The following is a 24,247-nucleotide window of genomic DNA, read 5'->3' on the forward strand; positions in this document are numbered from 1 at the left end:
TTTTCAAAGAAATTAACTTTTATTTGAAAGGAGACTACTTTTCCTCACACGTATCTTCTAAAGGACTTTATACTATACAATAATAGCCTGCTTAACCATTGTCCCCATACAAAAATTTCTAACAGCAAAGTATACAATTGCTCTAAGTAATAAATAATAGTCCTTCACTGATTAAGGGAATACTTAAATTTCAATAAATTCAACACAAAAATCACACTTTAAGTCTTAACAGATGTATTTTAAATACAACATGTTTTGTAGGAGTCCACAAGCTTTCATCTCTTAAAAAACTGATGTAATTTTTAGGGTTCAAAAATTTCGTTCTTCAAAAGAAATGAACAAGTGTTTTCTTCTATAGCTTCAAACTTTCTACACTCAACTATTTGACTGCTCCATGCCACCCCAGACAAACTTGACATGACCGAACTACTTTATGTGTTACTACCTTCCCCAAAAGAAAGTTAAAAAAGGAGTTCGTCGTAAATGGAGGTCTCTAGTATAATGTCTAATACAATACCTAACACAAAAGAAGCTTTAAAAAGGTCATTTCTTTCCTCATTTGATTAGCCAGGAGTTAATTTTCTGTAAAAGCAAAGAAAAGCAAAAAAAGAAAAGAAAAGGAAAAAAAGAAAAAAAGGAAAAAAATCGTTTACAAAGCTTAACACTGGGGGTTCCTTTTTTTACTTAAGATGTTTAACTACTCAAAATGACAACAATTACATCTTTAAGAGTATACTAAAAGGGGTGGAAACAGCAATACAACTGACAAAGTGTAGATGGTGAATAAACCGAAGATTTTTTTAAGGGTTCTTTTTAAGAAGGATTAGAAGCTTGGGGAAATCCAGAATTAAACAAAAAACAAACCCAAGACCCAAAACCAAACCAAAACAAACAAAAAACCCAAAGCAAACCAAACCAACACACACACACACACACACACACACACACACACACACAGAAAAAGATGTCCTCATCTGCAACCATTCTGTATATCAATAGCGTCCTGAAAGAAAGCAAAAAACAAAAGTCAAAATGACAATTACAGTTTGACTTGTCTATTATTTGTCCAACTATCAACAATCTCCATTTACCCTAATTTTCTAAAATAAACCATTAATTACAAATGCTTCTTAATGCTACAAAATAAAAGTATACGTACTTGGGCTGTAGGAACGAGATCTTGATCGTGATCTGTACCGACTATAGTAAGGAGAAGGTGATCTTCTTCTGTAGGAAATAAAAGATTATTTATAATACCACAAAATCACTCCACTGAGGCAGGTGGAAATAAAGATTCCCCATCATTCAAATACTATTACATTCTCTGTGTGCCAGTTAATACCAGAACAGCAAGCATATGGTACAGCAAAATACTGGGCAAATACAATTAACCTTTCTCAATCTTGAGAAAATCATCTTCCTCTACTTTCTCAAGAAACCATCATCTATTTTTAAATATTTTTATTAATATGTATGTAACATAAAAGTGCCAAATAATACAACTACCATCTAATTTAGAACAGAAATTACAAATTAAAACATTACCTGTACCGGTAATCATAGTCTTCATATCTGTCATATCCACGATCATATCCTCTATCATAGTAAGAATCTCGACGCCTGCCACCTCCTCCACCTCCACCACCACCTCCACCACCGCCACCGCCACTACTACAGAAAAATGTAAAAATTTTACATCAATGTGATTATTTTCCAGTTTCATTGAATAACAGCGGTACTTAACCAAAATGGAGGGAGGCAGGAAGATAAGGGAGAAAGAACCACCCTTTTCAAGTCAGTGACCCCCATGTCTCGCTTTGCTGACTCCCAGGGTATTATTCTGCTTTGGTTTCCTATTCATTACATAAAAAACCAGGAATGATTTCAGAAAACTCTCAAACTATAAACAGTTCTTTTATTAATGCACTACCCAAATCAGCAGGACCTTTTCTTTTCAAGAAGCAGAAATGAAATACGGTGCTGGGAAATAGTACCAAAATGCTAAGATGTGAGTGATGACTAATTCAAAAACAATAAACATCAAGCACTTAAAAAGGTTAACGACCCTGAACAGCAGAATTAACTACCTTACACTGAGGCCCAGCCCTAAAACAATTTCAAGCTCTGGCTTTTAAATCTTCAGCAGCAAATTTAAACCCTTAAGCACTTTATCCTGTAATTTTTCCCAACTCCTAATCACAGGGACAGTATTTTCACTTTAGTTTTTGTAGGCTCTTCTTACCAAATTCTACATTCTCCCCAGGAAGGTTTCAAAGTAACTGAAAGCCTATACCCCCTCTTTCATTTTTGTTTTTTAGGATTTTATTTATTTGACAGAGAGAGAGAGAGAGAGAGGGAACACAAGCAGGGGGTGGGAGAGAAAGAAGCAGGCTTCCTGCCGAGCAAGGAGCCCGATGTGGGCCTCGATCCCAGGACCCTGGGATCATGACCCGAGCCGAAGGCAGACGACTAAGCCACCCAGGTGCCCTTTTTATTTTATTTATTTTTTTTTTTTTAAAGATTTTATTTATTTATTTGACAGAGAGAAATCACAAGCAGGCAGAGAGGCAGGCAGAGAGAGAGGAGGAAGCAGGCTCCCCGCTGAGCAGAAAGCCCGACGCGGGGCTTGAACCCAGGACCTGGGATCATGACCTGAGCCGAAGGCAGCGGCTTAACCCACTGAGCCACCCAGGCGCCCCCCAGGTGCCCTTTTTAAAAAAATTTTATTTCTTTATTTGACAGAGAGAGATCACAAGTAGGCAGAGAGGCAGGCAGAGAAAGAGGGGGACACAGGCTCCGGCTGAGCAGAGAGCCTGATGCGGGGCTTGATCCCAGGATCCTGAGATCATGAACCTGAGCTGAAGGCAGAGGCTTAACCACTGAGCCTCTGCCTTCAGCTCAGGTTCATGATCTCAGGGTCCCAGGATCGAGCCCCGCATTGGGCTCTCTGCTCACTGGGGAGCCTGTGTCCCCCTCTCTCTGCCTTTCTGCCTACTTGTGATCTCTGTCAAATAAATTAAAAAACAAAACAAAATAACTTCCTTCAGTTGTTTTATATAAAAAAAAATTTATAAAAGCCTCTATTTTCTGCATGATGTGAAAATTGGCTTAAAAAAAAAAAAAAAAAGGGCGCCTGGGTGGCTCAGTGGGTTAAGCCTCTGACTTCGGCTCAGGTCAAGATCTCAGGGTCCTGGGATTGAGGCCCGCATCGGGCTCTCTGCTCAGCAGGGAGCCTGCTTCCCCACACCCCCAACCCCCTCCCGCCTCTCTGCCTACTTGTGATCTGTCAAAAAAAAAAAAAAAAAAAAAGATACACCCCCGCATCAGTAAAACTCTTCCCTATCCACAAGGCTTCCAAAGTCACGTAAGAATAGAAAGAGAATACTTAAAAGCATACACCATTTTTCTAGTATTTAATAATTTTTCTATTTGTATAGCACCAAGGAAAGAGCCAGGAATGACTGACAGTTTAAATTTGTCCCTCTCCTCAAAGAGATGTAAGAATATACACAAATTAAATAACTTTCGATTCTTATTATAGGAAAAAAATAATTTTATCTTTTGATTAATCAAAAGTTTGCATACATTTCTGGTGAATTTCTGGCTTTTAGTTTAGATTAAAAATTTGAAATCTTACTGAGTTGGTCTGCCCATGTAGATGCCAGGTGTAGGTGTGTGCGCTCTCTTGGTAATAGAATAATCCACTCGAATTCTTCTACCGTCCAACTCCATTCCATTTGCCCTTTCCATAGCCTTTAAAGGAGAATAGGCACAGAAAGTCATGCATAGTTCACTAATGAGAAACTACTAAAACTGCAACAAACTTAACACATTTTCCACTTGAAATTTAAAAAAATTACAATTCTCTAAACTTCGTTCCCAAACAAGGGCCAGGATTTTACATGCAAATCCTTGCTATACGCATGTCAACAGCATTGAGTTTTCTTATGTGCACACCACACTTATTTAAACACGCCTCTGATGAAAGACTGGGGGCAGCTACTGAGAAAGAAACATACAAGTTGGGCAACTCAAGTCTAGGCAACTCCAAGCAGGAACTGCAATTCAGGGGACCAAGTCTAGGTTAGCCAAAAACCATTCCTTAGGTAACACACTGCCATCTAGTGAACTCCAAATATAAAAGAACTTCTAAACCTGCCAGTAAGTGCTCCCGTCTTTAAATCTGCACTCACGTTCCCTATCACTCTGTCCTTCAGCACTAATACCAATAAATGGGATAGTAATTCCAACTACTCTACCACATTTGCAAGTTCCTTGGAATTAAAGTAAAATGCCATTATCATTTATTTTATAAAGAAACATGGGGCGCCTGGGTGGCTCAGTGGGTTAAGCCGCTGCCTTCGGCTCAGGTCATGATCTCAGGGTCCTGGGATCAAGCCCCACATCGGGCTCTCTGCTCAGCAAGGAGCCTGCTTCCTCCTCTCTCTCTGCCTGCCTCTCTGCCTGCTTGTGATCTCTGTCTGTCAAATAAATAAATAAAATCTTTAAAAAAAAAAAAAAAAAGAAAGAAAAAAAGAAAAAAAGAAACAAACCTGACAGGGTGGTTATGGGAGGACTCGAGAGCTAGGACAAATTTCTTAACAAATTTTGTGTTAAAAAAAATCTTGGGGTGCCTGGGTGGCTCAGTCATTAGACATCTACCTTTGGCTTGGGTCATGATCCCAGGGTCCTGGGATCAAGCCCTGCATTGGGCTCCCTGCTTGGCAGGAAGCCTGCTTCTCCCTCTCCCACTCCCTCTGCTTGTGTTCTCTCTCTCGCTGTGTCTCTGTCAAATAAATAAATAAAATCTTAAAAAAAAAAAAAAAAAAATCCTGGGGCACCTAATGGTTCAGTTGGTTAGGCATCTGCCTTTGGTTCAGGTCACAATCCCAGGGCCCTGGGATCAAGAGCAGGGAGCCTGCTTCCCCTCCCTGCCACCCTCGCCCCGCTGCTTGTGGTGTCTCTCTCTTTCTCAAATAAATAAATAAAATCTTTAAAAAAAAAATCTAGTTGATACTTCACATCAGATACCATACTATTTTTAAAATTGAAACCTGTATCTCTTAATTGAGAAGAGAAATAAATCACAAATATGTAACCAAAGTAAGTCATAATATTTGATAGGGGGAACTGGATAACTCAGTGGGCTGATGTGTCCCAGTTCTTGATTTTGGCTCAAGTCATGATCCCAGGGTTGTGAGATCAAGCCCCAAACTGTGCTCTGCACTGGGCAAGGAGCCTGCTTAGGATTTTCTCCCAGCTCCCAGCTCATGCATATGCATGCTCTCTCTCAAATAAATAAGTAAATTAGAGAATGCTAATTAGAATGTCTATTACATAAATGACTTACAACCTGGAGTGTTATTTTGTCACAATTATCTGGGGTTTTTCAACCTCCAACATTATTGATATTTTTGGACTGCCAATTCTTTATTCTGGGTGGCTATCCTGCACATTTTAAGAGTTTTGGCATCATTCCTGGCCTCCATCCACTAGCATCTACTATTTTTGAAAGATTATGATAACTTTTACTATTTATTTATTATCTTTTTAAAAATATTTTATTTGAGAGAGAAAGTAAGCAAAAGAGAACATACAAGGAGGGGCAGAGGGAGAAGTAGATTCCCTGCTGAGCAGGGAGCCTGACTTGGGGCTCAATCCCAGGACCCTGGGGTAATGACCTGAGCCAAAAGCAGAAGCTTTACACTGAGCCACCCAGGCACCCCAGATATGCTTTTATAATGACCGATTGTGTTGCAATCAAATGCTCATGATGCATAGAGCAATTACCAACTACTATCACATGTAAAATGGTACATTTGCCATTTATTAGGTTTTTTGTCTGTTTTTTTAAAAGCTCTATGCCCAATGTGGGGCTCAAATTCATGACCCTGAAATCAAAAGTTGCATGCTCTATCAACTGGGCCAGCCAGGTGCCCTGCCATTTATTAAAATTTGATTAAACAACAACACTTACTTTTTTAAAGTAATGGAGCCCAATATGGGGCCTGAATTCACGACCCTGAGATCAACACATGAGCTGAGATCAAGACTGGGATATTTAACCAACTGAGCCACCCAGGTGCCCCCAAAAGGGTTTGATAAAACTTTAACAATGAGCTTCAAATTCCTTAAAATGGAATTTTCTAACCCAATCACTATGAACTTTAGTATAGTGAAAGCAAGCCTACTGCTCTCTTTATAATCCAGTATCTAATACATAAAAGCAGCACAGCTTCAGGGGCGATTGGGTGGCTCGGCTGGTTAAGTGTCTTGACTGTTGATTTTGGCTCAGGTCATGATCTCAGTGTTGTGGTAAGGAACCCCGCTTGGCGCTCAGCACAGTCTGCTAGAGATTCTCTCCTTCTCCCTTTATCACCCACTATGCTCTCCCTCAAATCAAATCTTAAAACAAAACAACCCAAAACAATTCTATGTATATTTTAATTAAAGAACGAAATGACAGATGAATATGAAAATAGAAAAACAAAGCTCTTTGTCTATACATGGGGAGCTAATTCTATACAAAATTAAACAGATCAGACAAATAATTTCCTTTTAATTTAAAAACGATTTTATTTTTAGTAATCTCTACACCCAGCACAGGGCTTGAACTCACAACCCTGGGATTAAGTCACACACTCCACACCAACTAAGCAAGTCAGGCACTCCAAAATATATAATTTCTAAAAAGTTAGCTTAATCATCTGCTTGGTATAGGAGTAAGGTTTAGTCAAAAGAGGACTTTTTTTTTTTTTTTTTTTTTTAAAGATTTTACTTATTTGAGAGAGATCACAAGTAGGCAGAGAGGGAGGGGGAAGCAGGCTCCTCACTGAGCAGAGAGCCCGATGCAGGGCTCGATCACAGGATCCTGAGATCATGACCGGAGCCGAAGGCAGAGGCCCAACCCACTGAGCCACCCAGGCGCCCCAAAAGAGGACATTTATATACTTTACTTTTTCCATTAACTAAAACACATATACCTCTGTTTACAAAGCCAGATTTCAATCAGGATATACCTATACCAGAAAATATTAGTTGGAAAGTGAAACTGGCAATTTCCAATTTAACAATGAAAGGAAATTTTTTTTTTGTTTTTGTTTTTTAAGATTGACTGATTTGGCAGTGAGATCACAAGTATGCCCTGAGGCAGGCAGAGAGAGAAGTGGAAGCAGGCTTCCCGCTGAGCAGGGACCCTGACTCGGGGCTTAATCCCAGGACCCTGAGACCAGGACCTGAGCTGAATGGAGAGGGTCAACCCACTAAGCCACCCAGGCACCCATTTTTTTTTAAAGATTTTATTTAGGGACGCTTGGGGGCTCCGTTGGTTAAGTGTCTCCCTTCAGCTCAGCTCAGGTCGTGATCTCAGCATCTTGGGATTGAGCCCTCTCCTCCCTGCTTCTGCTTTCTCTGTTTCTTTCACATAAATAAAATCTTTAAAAAAAAAAATTAAAGATTTTATTTATTTGACACAGAGAGAGTGTCCACGTGCACAAGCAGAGGGAGTGAGAGGGAGAGAGAGAAGCAGGCTCCCCACTGAGCAAGGAGCCTGACGAGGGGCTCGATCCCACCTGGGATGATGATCTGAAACGAAGGCAGATGCTTAACCTACTAAGCCACCCAGCTGGTGCTAAAAGGAAGAGTTTGAACCAAACTCAGGTTAGGGAATGAAAAAGAACAGGTTATAAAACTGGGAGACTATTAGTCAACTTTTAACAGTATAATCAAGCACATCAGAAAAATTTCAAATTGAAAAATTATAAAACTATAAAAACAAAATTACCTCCTTTGAGTCATCTATTCTTTCAAAATAAACAAAAGCAAATCCTCGTGACCGACCAGTTCGCTGATCATAAACCACATTGACACCACTCAATGGTCCATATCGAGAAAATACTTCACGAAGATCTCTCTCTGTTGTGTATAAACTGAGGCCAAACACTCCAAGACAAGTGTTGGGATCTGGATTTGCCTGGTGAAAAAGATGTGATTTAATTTCAAGCTCCAAATTGAAATAAAAATTAATAAACACAGAAATACTTTGCTTAGAACACTCCTCTAATACACAAAGACTATACTATTTCAAGTCCCTTGGGAAAGAAGAATTTAAGAGGAAAAAAAACCAGACGAGCTAGATTTTTATAGTTCAGAGTACACTCAGGCCCTCTTTGGAGTATACTGCCATTGGAGACTGAATAAAAACATCCCCACCTTTCTGGTCCAGCAATTTTCAGAATGTATCCTAAGAATCCACCGTTGTTTAAAGCTATATTTATGGTTTATTCAAATGTTTTCTAGCTTACAGATTTGTACTTAATAGGACTTTATAATTGCTGATAAGACTTTCCTCCATTTTCATTCTTACCAAGGGTATTCCTTCAAACTTCCCACTAAACAGATTTGGAAAATCTATGTACATATTTCAAAACATCATGAAATAGCAGACTCCATCAGAGTTAAGTAATTCAGCTTCACATGGTGGAAAAGCACACTACAGCAGTTAAGCCCAGGAACTTTAAGAGTCAAGCAGGCTGGCTGAAACCTGGGCTCTGCCAGTTAGCCAAAAACCAAACCTCAGTGTCACATGTCCCAGACTCTTATCCATTAAATGTATTGAACAACTGCACAGTGCTCAATATGTGTTAGCTGTTATTACTACATGTACTTCTTGTCAGCTTCCCTTAATCCCCACCAAAACTTTTTCATCTCAATATTCTCAACTCAGTTTATACTTTTGATTTTAATTCTTAGAACATGTATTCCCCACAAATTTCTTTTAACTACTCAAAAGTTAAGAAAACATATTTAAATGTATACAAACAATATTCATATAATTAACGATGTTTCTGGAGTACCACTTTACTTTTTATTTCCTAAGTAATCTCTACACCCAGTGAGGGTCTCAGACACATAACCTTGAGATCAAGAGCCACATGCTCCACTGACTGAGCCAGCCAGGTACCCTTGGAGTAGCACTTTAAAATAATGGTCTAATCTCATGAAAGTAAGATATTACGCTATGACTAAACACATAGAAACAAAGTAAGTTTTCAGTAATTTTCAAAAACCACAAACCCTGCTGCCTGTATGTCTTCTCCGGTTAGACATTGGAGAATGACTTCGGCTTCTTCGACGCCGGTATTCTGGTGTGTATGACCTACTTCGAGATCGTCTCCTATGAGAGTGAGAATGGGATCTGGATCGAGTGTAACGTCTATGAGAATGCCTCCTTGACCTCGACCTTTGAGAGAAATACATTTAGGTAAAAATACTGAAACAAGATGGCTAATGACAAAAATCTATACATGTATCCCAGTTCCCTTCTGAGGAAAGAATATTCTTCCTCTTGTTCTCTTAATCACTACGATCATCATGTTCTTAGTCTACTCCTTCCACACCCTCTTCACTTTACATTACAAGCATGTTGTAACTCAACCTTCTTTAAAAAGTAAAATATAAATTAGCCCTAAGGAAATCCTGCAGTATTCTGTAACATGGATGAAACCTGAGGACATTATGTTAAGTGAGACAAGTAAGTCACCAAAAGACAAATACTGTGATTACACTATATATATAAAGTTCTTAGGGTAGGCAAAATCATACAGACAGAGTAAAATGGTGGTTGCCAGGGGCTGGGAGGAGGGGAAAACAAGGAGCCACTGTTTAGTGGGTATAGAATTTCAGTTTTACAAGCTGTAAATAGCTCTGGGGACAGATGGTGGTGATGCCTGCACAATGTGAACATATTTACTATCACTGAACTCTACACTTAAAAATGACTGAGATTGTAAATTTTATTTTATGTGTATCTTACCACAACAAAGACAACACAAACCACCAACTACTGTTACCACCACAGTAAAATCCTTTGATTCTTACCATCTTATCTTCTCAATATAGTTCTATACTCCCTTCACTGTTAAATACCATTTCCCTTCTTTCTTTAGCCCACTGCAATCTAGCATCTGCTAAGTTAATTCAACAACCTAAATGCCCATGTAATAGTCTTCATTTCTTCTAGCTTTCCAGAGCACCTCACCCACCCTCCACTGCTGATTCCCTAGTTCATCTCCTATCTCTACTTCAGTCACTGATTTTCTTTGCCTCTTAATGCAACAATTTCTTTCCTTTTTTGTTTTTAAAGATTTGAGAGGGACAGAGAGCACAAGGAGAGTGGAGAGGCAGAGGGAGAAGTGGGCTCTCTGAGCGAGGAACCCAATGCTGAGCTCAATCCCAGTAGTCTGAGATCATGACCTGAGCTGAAGGCAGATGCCTAACCAACTGAGCCACCTAGGCACTCCTTAATGCAACAATTTATTTACTGTTTATGTAAGCCATCCTTAATAAACATCTTGACCAGAAGTGATCAGTTTTTTGTTTTGTTTTGTTTTTAATGTGGGGCTTGAACTCACAACCCTGAGATTAAGACCTGAGCTGAGATCAAGAGTTGAATGCTTAACCAAACTGAGCCACCTAGGCGCCCTACTGGTGATCACAGTCTTACAAAATAACTTGTTTAAGATGTTCAATAAATGTTATACATGCTAAGGGCCAGAAAGTTAAAAAAGACAGCACATGGGTAAAGGGAATAAAATTAGTAAGGGAAGATTATTCAAAACAAAGAAGGCTAACAATAATGCTGGGAGACATAAATTTTATTAGATAGATAAGGGCAAAGTGTTTTAGGAATGGCAAGAGCAAAGGTCCCTTGGCAAGACATGGAGATATGGTTCCTAGCAGATTTAGTATACTTTTAGATACTTTCCATTTTCCTTAGCACTAATTTATAGCCTCAATGTAAAAGATAAACATTAATAAGAAAACCTCTCATTTAACATATCAATTGTTATTTTTATTTTTTTTTACAAGATTTATTTATTTGAGGGACGCCTGGGTGGCTCAGTTGGTTAAGCAGTTGCCTTCGGCTAAGGTCATGATCCCAGCGTCCTGGGATCGAGTCCCACATTGGGCTCCTTGCTCGTCAGGGAGCCTGCTTCTCCCTCTGCCTCTGCCTGCCATTCTGTCTGCCTGTGCTCGCTCTCTCTCCCTCTCTCTCTCTGACAAATAAATAAATAAAATCTTTAAAAAATAAAAATAAAAAAAAATAAAAAAAACAAGATTTATTTATTTGAGAGAGCACATAAGCAAGGAGAGGGGCAGAGGCAGATGGAGAAGCAGGCTTCCCTGATAAAGGGCTTGATCCCAGGACCCTGAGATTATAACCTGAGCCAAAGGTAGATGCTTAACTGAGCCACCAAGTGCCCCATCAATTATTATTTTTATATAGTAATGAAAAATGAGACATTAAAAACCCTTTAAGAGTAGCTAACTTTCCTCTAAATCAGATAGTGGTAAGCATTATGAAAAAAAACTTAAAAGAGCATGCATGCTCTTTAATGTTCTCAGGTGACGCTTGGGCAGAGAATAAATCAAGTGACTGGATATATGAGGGAAGAGAGTTCTAGGCTGAGAGCAGCAAATGCAAAGGTACTAAAATGAAAATATGCTCATTTCTGTTTGCATACCCAAATCTACACAGTGTTACTCTACACATGTAGATTTAATTAGAGTGGTTAGTAAATCAAGTTGGATCCTGGATATGATAAAGACAGCTGTGGACTCAAGTACAGTCCTTCAACCAATTCTTCGGTCTCCTGCTCCACTGGCAAGCAAACTCCATACAAAGACAAATTATGTCCCTAATCACGAAATTATGATTTACTGAATAACTGTCCAGGTGGTTTTTAAAACTTTCTTTCACCCACCCCTGTACATCTGGGACATCTGATACAGTGAACTCTGCAGTGGTTCACTGGAGTTTTTTGGTCAGTGGAAATGATAGTGGAGGGGCTCCTGAATCACCCAGAGACTCCCCAGCTGTATCTGGTCAGCTCCACCCTGAAGACACTTAGTCATAATCTTCAGGTAAAGGATATAGCTGGAATATGAATCTTGAGAAATCTTTTCAAATCATTTCAATAATTAATACAACATAGATACATCAATGCTCTCTGTACTGAATTACATGCTAAGTCTCTGATGGAGAAAATTACATTTTTGTTGCACAATTATTGTTGAAATAAAATCAAACTCCAGGGGCGCCTGGGTGGCTCAGTGGGTTAAAGCCTCTGCCTTCGGCTCAGGTCACGATCTCAGGGTCCTGGGATCGAGCCCCGCGTTGGGCTCTCTGCTCCGCGGGGAGCCTGCTTCCTCCTCTCTCTCTGCTTGCCTCTCTGCCTACTCGTAATCTCTGTCTGTCACATAAATAAATAAAATCTTTTTCTTTTTTCAAGATTTTATTTATTTATCAGAGAGAGAGAGGGAGAGCGAGCACAGGCAGACAGAATGGCAGGCAGAGGCAGAGGGAGAAGCAGGCTCCCTGCAGAGCAAGGAGCCCGATGTGGGACTCGATCCCAGGACGCTGGGATCATGACCTGAGCCGAAGGCAGCTGCTTAACCAACTGAGCCACCCAGGCGTCCCAAAAAAAAAAAAAATTAAAAAAAAAAAAAAAAAAAAAAAAAATCAAACTCCAATCCTCAGTGCCAATACATTTAAATCAATCAAAACATTTAATTTATATTAATAGCTAGTAACTGATAGGTTAAACCAGGCTAAAAGACGACCAGACTCTGCCTTATCTGAATCTTTATCTGGGGGTGCCTGGGTGGCTCAGTGGGTTAAGCTGCTGCCTTCACCTCGGGTCATGGTCTTGGGGTCCTGGGATCGAGTCCTGCATCGGGCTTTTTGCTCAGCGGGTAGCCTGCTTCCCCCTCTCTCTCTGCCTGCCTCTCTGCCTACTTGTGATCTCTGTCAAATAAATAAATAAAATCTTTAAAAAATAAAAAAAAAATCTCTATCAGGAACGTTCATCTTTTTAAAAAATTTATTCATTCATTTCGGGGTGGGAGGGAGAGAGAAAGTGCATGACTGGGAGAGGGAGAGAGCAGCAGACTCCCCGCTGAGGTGCAGTCTGATCCAGGGCTCAATCTCAAGATTCTGAGATCATAATCCCATGCTGAAACCAAGAGTTGGTGCTAAACTGACTGAGTCACCCAGGTGCCCCCAGGACATTCATTTCTAAACTCTGGGGTTTAAGAAAAATTACTTCATGATTTTGTGAAATATCTATATAAAATGCAGCAAAAATAAGGAACCTGGTAAAAACTACATGGCCCTGAAAAGTCCAAGGAAAGTATCTTAAGCATTATTTTAAGGACACTTACCTGGATTTTGATCTTGATCGAGAATGGGATTCTGAGTGTTTGGAAACCCTTGATGGACTACGAGATCCTGACCTGCTCTCCGATTTTACACGAGCAGGAGTTCCCGTTGGAGATTTTGACTGAGAGCGAGACTCCTAACAAAGAAGACAGTATTACAAATGGCACTGGTCACGTAGATGCCTAACACCTAACATTTTAAGTACCGTAATTATTTATATTGATTGCTCCTGAAAAACAAATGGTTAGGCAACACCCTCCAGAAAAAATTTCAGCTCATTAATAACCCATTGTTAATATTGCTAACTGTCCTCAATAATTCCCTACTTGAACCAGATCACCAATTCTCTATTAACTAAGAAATCATGCAAATTCATCTACAACTTGATCATACAGACACTGGAACATAAACCATACATTTACTTAACCTAGGACCCATTCATTCTTCCAGATTCTTTTAATTCTACTTCACTCTTGCTTTCTACTTCTCTTCATTCTTCATTGAGTTTTTCATTTTTCATACTTCGTGTATTCTTCCCCAATTCAAACAATTCAAAATAGCCTTAAAAAAATATTCAAGTGCTTCTATCTGACCAATCTTCTGTTCAATTTTTTCCCCCATTCAATTTTAATTTTCTGATCTTTAATACTTTTCATTAGCCTTCTTTTATCTTGATTTATCTTCCACATTCTTGGAAAAAACTCTTCAATTTCTTCACGAACATTAACCTTAATGGAAAAAGAACATTTAGTATATTTAAGCACGTGGGGATTATAAAACTCTGCTGGAGTTCAGAATGTTATCTATCAAATGGAAAAGCCAGCAGGTAAAGTGCAAATAACTAGTTTATTAAAAAACCATTTTATAATCTTTAAAATTGTCCAAAGTCTAGTTTCTAACAATTAAAGAGAATTTACTGAATTTCTCTAAATGTTTTTACCATACTCTTCACCCTCCTCCTCCCCTTCATGTTTCATCCTAGTTCCTAAAACGTGAACATTTTTAATATAAATACTTAACCCAAGCATAAATCTAACATTAACTGTAATCACCCCCCACCTATGTCTTAAGTTTTTAGCTTATAACTTGAAGATTCTTAGTCATCTTAAAATAAGCTTTCACTAAGCCATGCTAAGATACCAAAGTACAGTTAAAGGAAAGCATTGTAGGCTAAAATTTGAACACACCTACCTAAACTCATATATTATAGGACACAAGCTGAGGTTCAAAGAAGTAAAAAAATTCAATTAGTGAAATTACTAACATCTTTTTCCAAGTATGTCTGACCACTATCTTTGCACACTCCACCCTAATCAGAAACATATGTTCTGATGTAAAAGAAGCATAAAGAAAAAACTAAGGGGAAAAGAGGGCATGAAATTCTTAAAATTTCCCCTTTGGATTATAAATTACTAATACATGTAATTTTGCAACTGTGCCATTTTAATATTCTGTATTATTCATGAAGTATCATAACATACAAAAATACAAAATTAGTATCATGGTCTTTACTTCTTGATCCCACCAATTCCATTCATAGTTTTGTGTATTTTATGCAGTTATGCATACATACATACTCCCTTCAATGACTATATCCTATATCAGAAGATTGACTGGCTTCTGAAAAAGTTGGATATAAATGAAAACTCTCCAAATCAAATGACTTAAAACTGATTAAGAGACTTTTTAAATTTGATAGGTATATGAGGCATTTATGACCAAAGTAGGACAGACAGTCCATTTGAGCCTTGATTATTAGTGTAAACAATCACCCCAACTTCACACCATTTTTCATTTATGCCACAAGACTATCACACAGCTTTCTTAAGACTTTCCTGCTACTTTGAGTTTAATGTCAAAAGACTTATTTACCAAGAACTGTACTAATGCTGCTAGGCCTATTTATCTTTCAGATGCAGACAAAACTGAAATATATAGCTACCTTTCTGTTTAATATCAACCTTTCTCATTTAGCTACCTACAATAAGTCTTTCACCACATCTCTGATACCCTCCTAAATTTCTCGACAAATGCCTGGAGCAGGCACAGCAATTCAGGCTTCTTCATTCACTGAAACTATAAAACTGAAAACTGTAAAAGCATATTCAGTACTTAAAAAAAAAAGTAATGGCTAATTTGCTTGTAACTGAAGAATCACACAGGCTAGTTCATTAAGCTGAGGAGAGTATCTTCCCCTCTCTCAGCTTTCCCTTCTATAAAGCTGATCCTGTGGTATAACATTTATGCTATTGTTGAACAGCAGTTGATAGAATAGAATCTATAAACATCACCACGGCTCATGTTATACATATATTTCAGAATGCTTTGCATTCTATGACACTGTAAAACCTTGAATTTTACAAATATATAAATCAAAGTCTTATATTAAAACTCAAGATTTATTCTTAAATGCTCTCATGAGGCTTTCTAGTACATGATAAAAATGTTACGGTCCAAATGTGTGCACATTCAATGTCCCAGTCTTCCCTCATAAATTTAACAGTTGAAAATTGCCATTTCTTAGGAATTACTGTAAACAAGGCAACTTAATAACATCTTAAATTATAAAGTTTAATTTTCAGTTCTGGCATAAGAACTCATTGGAAAAACTGAAAATCTCCTTTTGGTTAACAAAACATTAAGATACAACAGAGTATCTTTTCAAAAGACATCAGGATTTTTTAAAAAAGTCTTGCTTTTTAATTAAGATGTCACAAATACCTAATACCTCCTTTGTGGTCATCCTTCAGTTTTTATACCAGGGAAACCTGAATCTGCATAAATTTCTTCATGGAATCATTCAAGGTTAAGAAACAGTCTTAACTTCCTCGTAACACCTAATTACTAAGTTGTCGCTACCATTCTAACTTCCAAAAATAATTTAGAAACTTATCTAAAAAGTTAAATCAGTATCTGTCAGTAAATTTAACCCAAAGAATAAACTACAAAGCATAACATAAACTTTTAATTCTTCAGAATTATTTTTACTGCAATACAAAAACAAACAAACAAACCAACCAACCCCCCCCCCCAAAACCCATCATTCTAAGAACTGGTAGTTAAGTCTTCATGCACACAAAAATGGTCATACGAATATTTGCCATTTTTAAGTAACTTTGTTTTTTAAAACCTAGTACCAAGGGAGTACCATTTTCACCAAACTGTGCTGTGCATTAGAAACCAAGGTACAACAAGTCCTTTATGGACAAATGCTAGATTATTCTTTTCTACCTTTGCCTCGTCTTCATTACGAAATGATAACTTCAACTTTTTCCAAAGAAATGCATTAAACTATTCGGAATTTGGAAACTGAATTGAAATTCCAAACAGAAAAATAAAATACTGAGAAGGGGTGTTACCTGTCTGTTTCACTACCCTCTACTTAACCTACTCTTAAAGCTGTCCCGTCAAGAAATTCTACAAATTCCTCAGTAAACTGCATGTGGATCCAGCAACCATTTAAAAATATGCTGTCTAGTTGAAATGGGCAGACTGACTCAATCAAATCATATCCACATTTTTAACAATCAAACAGGCTTCCAGTCTACCTTACCTATTATAAACCAGAAGCCAGGCAGAAAGTTCTCACAGTATAACCTGCTTAAACGGTGTATGTTTGTTCTTTTAACTATTCTTTATTATCAAGGTACTCATACGGTAGCTGAAGGACACAGCCCAAAAAAAAAAAAAAAAAAAAAAAAAAAAGGCGCTAACCATGAATACTAAGAAAGTACCATGGCGTATCCAATTCAAGCAATCTGTGTTAAAATACAGCTGCATTTTACACACTGTAAATAACCACAACTGTGTACTATTCCTTCAATCAAGGTAAAGGTTATTAGATATATGCACACATTGTTGCAGAACATGAACAATTCCTACAGTAAACAATAATTGAAGCCTTATCTTTTAATACAGCTAATATCATATAATAGGTGGAAGAAAAAAATTCCAACATATATGCTTAGTACTTAAACCCCATTAAAATAAACACATAACACATAAATGTTAGATTGTAACCCACTCTATTATTATGGCAATGCAAATTCTATGCCAAGTCACAGTGCCATGTTTATACAAATTCAAGTCTGTAATAGCATAAACTTTTAAAACAAACTTTCTCAAAATGTATTTTTCCCACTATTTTATGAAATTGGAGATCTATTTCCATAGAAATACATTAGTGCATTTAGGTAAATTTTATGTCCCAATGGGGGAGAGGTACTTAAATTACTCCAATAGCTTATAATATTTACTGTACTAAGAACTTCATTTTGGGGGGCTTAGGGGAAACTTGTTTATCCAATTCTTTAATTTCCGTCTGCATAAATAGCAGTTCTTGAGTATGATGGACTCTTAAGCTTATAAAAGAAATACTTCCACTCTCTTAACCCATAACTGCTATTAAAGCAATTCCTTAAAAAGAAAATACCTATATGCTGCATTCTAAGTGAGGTTAAAGCAGTCTTTTCTTCTGCAAAGACTCACAGATATTCTTACAGTCTTTACATTCTCTAAAGTTTGGAATAATTTTGGAAATGCTTAAAGAAATTACGTAGGAATCGGCACTTATGCATACATTACCAAATTCAAATTATTCTCAACTGTGAAATTACCTGTAAAATTTATATCATCTTTCATACAAATTTTAAATGATTTATAAACCAGCCAGCTTGTACATCATGATCAACTGTAATGTCCAAAAAGTTTAGCTATATTAAAAGCCAAAGAGTAACAACTAAAAGCAAACTGTTTACTAAGAACCAATTACAGAACTTTCTACTTGGGTTCTCATCTTCTAATATCATGGGACTATTTATGAATCTTGAGTAAGAAAGACTACAGGGCCTTAATTTAAAGAAAGTAACTTCTGGTCAGGCAGCCGTCACTTATACTTTTGGTGAAAATGATGAGACAACAAGGATTATACACAACTACATAATGACATTAACCTAAAGGAGAGAGGGGAAAGAAACCACATTTCCTTTCATTATTTCCCTCTCAATTTTTTTTTTAAACAATGTTTACTGATTCGTTTCCCCATCTGATCATTGCCATTTTCTCACCAGCACTTCTGTCCTGCTATGTTTATTACAAAGGTGAACAAATAACAATCGGTATTAACTCATTTAGCATGCAAATGTATACCTTTTACAAAGGTCCCAGGGTTAGTAATTTGATGCCTGAGCACCCACTGATAGTATCAAAGAAAAGGTTTTCACTGTCAGAAGATTCTAGGAAGTTCTTATGTTGATTATTGATGGCCATTTCACAGTTGTTACACCACATATGCCATAGGTTAATAATTTCAGTTCACTTACAAAAATAAATCCATAAACAAAGCTCATCTGTATTTTTTTTTACAACTCTCATTCCTAAATATTTAAATCCCTTCAAATTCCTTCAGCTATCAGGACTTTTTATTTTCGTGATCATGGTATCTCCCCTGCCAGGTAAGTATGGGACTTTTTATTTTCATTTTAGGAATGGCACAAACCATTAAGCATCCATGACAAATCTGTGCACTGCAGGCACATTTAGTTAACACTGCTTCTTTTAAAAATCCCCTCTTCTACTTAAATTAAGCAAATTAGCACCCTTCAGTGAAAGAGTCTTAAATATTAAAGTCTGAGCATTACAATGTTTAAGTTTACAAATTCTTTGCTTTAAAAAATGACAGAAGGAATAAAAAAGCATTAAAATTGCATAAATGATAGGACTTAACTTTAATAAATTAAACCCAAGACAACGTTGTCTTGGGTTTAATACTGTCAGTCTCATGAGAAAGGAAGTCTTACCCTTTTGTAATAGGTTGATGAGATAGATGAAATTAAACTGAAGAAACTAAGAATTTTTTTTTTTTTTTAAAGATTTTATTTATCCATTTGACAGAGAGAGATCACAAGCAGGCAGAGAGGCAGGCAGAGAGAGAGGAGGAAGCAGGCTCCCCGCTGAGCAGAGAGCCCAATGCGGGGCTCGATCCCAGGACCCTGAGATCATGACCCGAGCCGAAGGCAGCGGCTTAACCCACTGAGCCACCCAGGCGCCCCAGAAACTAAGAATTTTTAAAAGCTAAACTGCTGACCTGACATTCTTATCTGTAAAACAGAGATTCCATTTTATTTGTATTTTTTTTTAAAGGAAGGGAGAGGGTAAACCTCATTTGTACCCTCACATTTATTAACATTTCATCAACAGAAAAATTAAAAGCCTAGTTTAAGGTTTTTTGTTTCATTTTTTTAAAGTCAGTAACCAAGATGGGTTTTGAATGGCACAGTCATCACACCAATTATTACAAATCAGATTTCAGGGAAGAAAAAAAGGCTTCCCGTATTTCTGCTATTCTTTAACAAAATCTTTACACACATTTTAATTCCAAATGGGTACAGAGGAATCTGTATTTTACTTCACACTTCTGTCATCCAGTCAAACCATCTAATGTATTACGAAGGGGGAACACTAGGGGTTGCTTAAAAATATTCTAGCTACAGGATGCCAGAACTCTGAACAGGAGACAAGTATTATTTTTCCTCTTCAATAACAAATATGGAATTATAAGATGGATCCCTACATGAGAATCATAAACCTCTATTAAAAACAGTGGGCCACAGGGTGCCTGGGTGGTTCAGTGGGTTGGGTCTCTGCCTTTGGCGCCGCTCGGGTCATGGGCTTATGGTCCTGGGAGGCTCTCTGCTCAGCGGGGAGCCTGCTTCCCTCTCTGTCTCTGCCTGCTTGTGGTTATCGCTCTCTGTCAAATAAATAAATAAAATCTTTAAAAACAATGGGTCACTGTATGAGAAAAAAATTGGGCTTAACATTTTTCTAAAATTGGTTAGAAAAACAAATTAGGGATAGAGGGCAAATAAAACGGCAAGGAAAGCTTAAACTCCATTTCCCTTAATTTCTATGAAGGAGACTACAATTTTTTTGAGACCTAAATCCTATTTTAGTTGAAGTTGTGTGAAGCAAACAACTCTTTTTATGATGATAACAAGCAAATTTATAGCTCAAGTGCCAGCCACACTTTCAGCTCCAAAAGACATTTCCACTTAAAATATTTTTGTTAAGTTGATATATATGTCCCCAACAAATTGCTTTAATGAACCTATTTATTTTAAAGGCACCCTTCTTCTTCTGGATCCCTTGAAAATGTCTCACTCATTCTTCATATCCTACTGCTGTCCTGTTTAGAGTTTTCATAATTTCTTTCCTTAAATAGTTCAAGTATGCTTTGCTGCTCCTCTAGTACCAGTTCTTCTGTTCTTTACTAAAGTCCTTTCATTATGCCACTCCCAGAATTAAGAATCCATATATGCCTTCTTACAGCATATCTGATTAAGTCCAAATCCCTGTATCTAGAATTAAAAACCCTCCATTATCTGACTGCCTATCTAGCAAATCTGTCCTCTCACTACCCCCACAAACTCTTCATTGTCATAGCCATACAATCAATCTATTCCCTAACCATAAAATCCAACGTGAGTTTTACATATTAGGTAAAGCATTCCCTTTTCCTAGCTCACAAAACTACTCAGCTCCATTTTCTAAATTCCCTATTAATTCTATCACAGGACACTTGATTATATACTTACTTTTACCCAGATATGAGCTGTCAGTCATCTCAAATTAGACTTTAAGTTTTTTCCCTCAAGAACACCTGACTTTTACTAAAAAGGCAGATGCTCAAACAGTTTTACCTCAGGCAGAAAGGAATTTTGATTGGTTAACTATTGGGATTACTTATAACAAAATTCAACCAATTATAATTTTCTACCCTAAAGTTCTTTTACTCCAGTCCTCTACAATGGAAGAGACAATCTATAGTTTTTAGCAAACACTATCAATGTGTCTGAGACGCTGAAGTGCGGTGTGCTCCTTTTTAAAAAGGAAATCAAAACATATACAGCAAAGTGTATATATGCAATGAGCAATGGACTCGGACCTGTAAACCTGACTCCTGGCTACGTGGTCTTCTAGGCCTCAGTTTTTAATTTCTAAAAAGGTATGAGTACTCCAACCCTTGTAAAATGATTCTAAGTAGTACATGTGAAAATATGTCAATGATCTGATGGTGGGGTAGTAAGATTAAAAATTGCTATAAAAATAAGAACTATTAGTATTAGTCCTGTTTCTTCAATGTGTTCTGCAGTCTCTAGAAAATTACCCTCTAATTCTACGTATCTCTTCAGTAAGATGGGGTTAATATGTACTATTTATTCCATAAATAAAGCAAATGAAATCTGACCTGTCAATGTTTCCTCTACTTTATTTATAAAATTTGAAGTGTAATTACTTAAAAAAACAAAACTTCCAAAACATCATTTGAAAAATCCTGTTTTGAGCCTCTCTAAATGGGTATTACACTTAGATATAAAGATAACACAACGTATTCTATAAAAATTTTTTTTAAAAAAACTGGTTTGTGGTTAGCAGATAAGAAATCACAGTAGTTTAAAAACCAAAAGTACTAGTGAATATTAAATTAAGAAACAATTAAAAAAAGAAAGAAAAAAAGAAAAAGTACACCCTCAGAAAAGCTTCTGGCATTCTTCTAATTCTTTAACCAATTACAAATAAAGACAATTACCCCAACCTACAAAAGAAAAAAAAAAAGATGTGACAGGTAAGGACAGGCGTATTCAATCTGCTGAGTTCATTTACATTAAAATACACTTAGGTATCACCTGTCAAAAAATATTGTCATGACCATAAACACTGTAAGAGGGGGGACTGAGAACCCTTTTTTTTTACTAACACAGAATATTAATGCATACATGCATTTTAGCATAAAACTGGGTAGGAACCTTACATATACTGCTTTCTCAAGTGGTTAATGTGACAGTTACCTAGAACTTGTTCCATTCCTCGACTTGATGACTAATTAAGACGTAAAAACTTAAAAGGAAAACAACGTCCCAAATAGCAGTACTCTTCACTTTTCCACAAACCAAATAAAAACAAACATTACCAAAAAAATAAATTTCTGTATTAAAGTCAATGGAAGGAAATATTAATGGATAGAAAAATTTCTTTCCGTAACTTCCTCACATGATCAAAAACAAGCAGTGTGCAATTACCAAATATTTTTATTACAAGATTTTTAAAAAGTTTTGCTCAATCAACACCTCATTCTAAGAAAAAAGCAGGTTCAACTACTCACTTGTATCTGTGATTTAGATTTTATTTTAAAAATCCAATCTTAAAGGCATCAAAAAGTAGTTTCGTTTCTAACCCATTTAAACCTTTTTCCTCAAAAAGAACAAAAGCCTAAATCCACCTTCTGATTTAACTGTCTAGTTCCAAGTATTTATATTATGAGCTTCTAAAAAAGACAAAATTCATCCCATCCTAGCACACACCTTAAGTGTTTTTATGCGTTTCCCTTAGTGACTAGAATACCAACACAACAGCAAGAACATGCTGCCTGGGGATTTTCTTTCCAGGATTTCATGCTAACCCACTTCCACCAATTACCACTACAGGAGGGTAACTTCAGAAGTAGAACTCCAACTATCAATGTTCTACTACATCTAGGCTGAGGATAACGTATCTTTGTGATCCTTATATTTACTGACCCCGAATAATGGAAATCCTCGAGCTCCCTTTGTAGGTGGATGGAGTGAGAAGAAAAATGGGAGGGGTCTGTAATTTTCAATTACAGAACAGTGTAAAACTGACTAGCTATTTTTAAAATACTGGGCCACAAAATTTGTTCAGTTATGTAAGATTAAGATTTGTTTACCGTAAAAACCTGTAAAGAAGTGGTTTTTAGATGAAAGATCATAGGAAGAAAAGCATTAGAAGTTGAGATATAAAGGAGAGAGAAAAAAACCCAACATCATGGAATTAGAAAAAATCAGGCGTTATAGCATTTCCACATTCATTTTGAAGTGAAAAGAAAGCAGAAGGGACATTAAGGGAAAAGGGTTCCTTGCGTAGTTTTCCCCTCACAGCTCTCGTCTTAAGAACGCTTAAGGGTCGGTGCGGTCGTTGACTAACCACTTCATTAGGCTCGTCCCACCTTCAACCTCAAGGCTTTCGCCTTTATAGACGCAACGCCGCCGGTTCCAACAGAGACGCGGCCGCTCACTGCAATAGAGAGCCAAGGAGACACAGGCCCCAGCTAGTCCCACGCCAGCTTCTCCCCGCCCGGACAACAGCCCCGCGCAGTTTCGACCCCGAGACCCTCTACGATGCTCGGGGTCGCCAGAACACCGCAGGAAGCACCTACCACTATCCGGCCGGAGGGGAACTCCCTGCCGTCTCCTCCCGCCCCACCGCGACGGGGACCCACTCCTCGGAACAGAGATAAGGAAGCCTCAGGGGTGGGGAGAAGGGAGGGCGCACTGCGGGGGGGGAAATCGGACCCAGGAGTCCAGGTGTCAGTCAGTCTCCAAAAAAGGGGGAGAGGGGTTATCCGCGGTGTTTGGGGAAAGAGTGGAACCCAGAAGCCATCTTGGTATGTAAGGAAACAACCGCGATGGCTCCAGAGGCTGCTCCCCGCGGGCCCCCGCAGGACTCCCCGCAACCCCGCCCGACCGCGCTCGTCCCCGTGAAACCCCGAGCACCGGGCCGCCGCCGAAGACGGCTCCCGCAGCTTTGTACTCACTCTGCCCTCGAAGTTGTTCTCCTCTACATCACTCATGTCGGCCAGGTGCTCCCCAGAACTAAATAAGAGACAAGTCTCGGCTTGAGGGCCGATGGCCTAATCAACCGCTGACTGGACCGTGGGGAGGAGGAAAGAGTCGGCAACAACGGCCGCTCCACTCCACTCCCACTCGGTCGCAGGCTCCGGCAAAATGGCGCCGGCCCCGCCAGAAACCTTCTGGCCTCCCAGTGCGCGACGTAAGGGGGCGGGACGTCTCTGTGGCGTCACTAGCCCCGCCTCCCGCGAGGCTTTGTGGCGGTCCCGGCCTAGTAAGGGGAGGTTAACCTGTGTTGGGAGTCTCGTTGGGTTGGAACAGACTTCCCAGCAGAGTGACCTCCAATCTTAGGACCCCTTTCTAACACGTCAGTTCTTTTGAA

At 38.2% G+C, this 24,247-nt stretch overlaps 1 protein-coding gene across 1 annotated transcript; it reads right to left on the reverse strand.

Moving 5' to 3' along the window:
• LOC111147245 (transformer 2 alpha homolog) lies at nt 1-24,009 on the reverse strand. Its single transcript, XM_022503168.1, has 8 exons — nt 23,832-24,009; nt 13,225-13,358; nt 9,076-9,241; nt 7,784-7,972; nt 3,638-3,753; nt 1,546-1,671; nt 1,160-1,227; nt 1-1,003 (listed from the first exon to the last, which is right to left on the reverse strand). Exons 1-8 carry the CDS (start codon nt 23,865-23,867, stop codon nt 993-995), a joined length of 846 nt encoding a protein of 281 aa, XP_022358876.1. The 5' UTR covers nt 23,868-24,009; the 3' UTR covers nt 1-992.
• Between the last annotated feature and the right edge of the window lie 238 nt (nt 24,010-24,247).

The sequence above is a fragment of the Enhydra lutris genome, unplaced genomic scaffold, assembly GCF_002288905.1.
Source record: "Enhydra lutris kenyoni isolate GAN:26980312 unplaced genomic scaffold, ASM228890v2 scaffoldscaffold16, whole genome shotgun sequence".
NCBI lineage: Eukaryota > Metazoa > Chordata > Mammalia > Carnivora > Mustelidae > Enhydra > Enhydra lutris.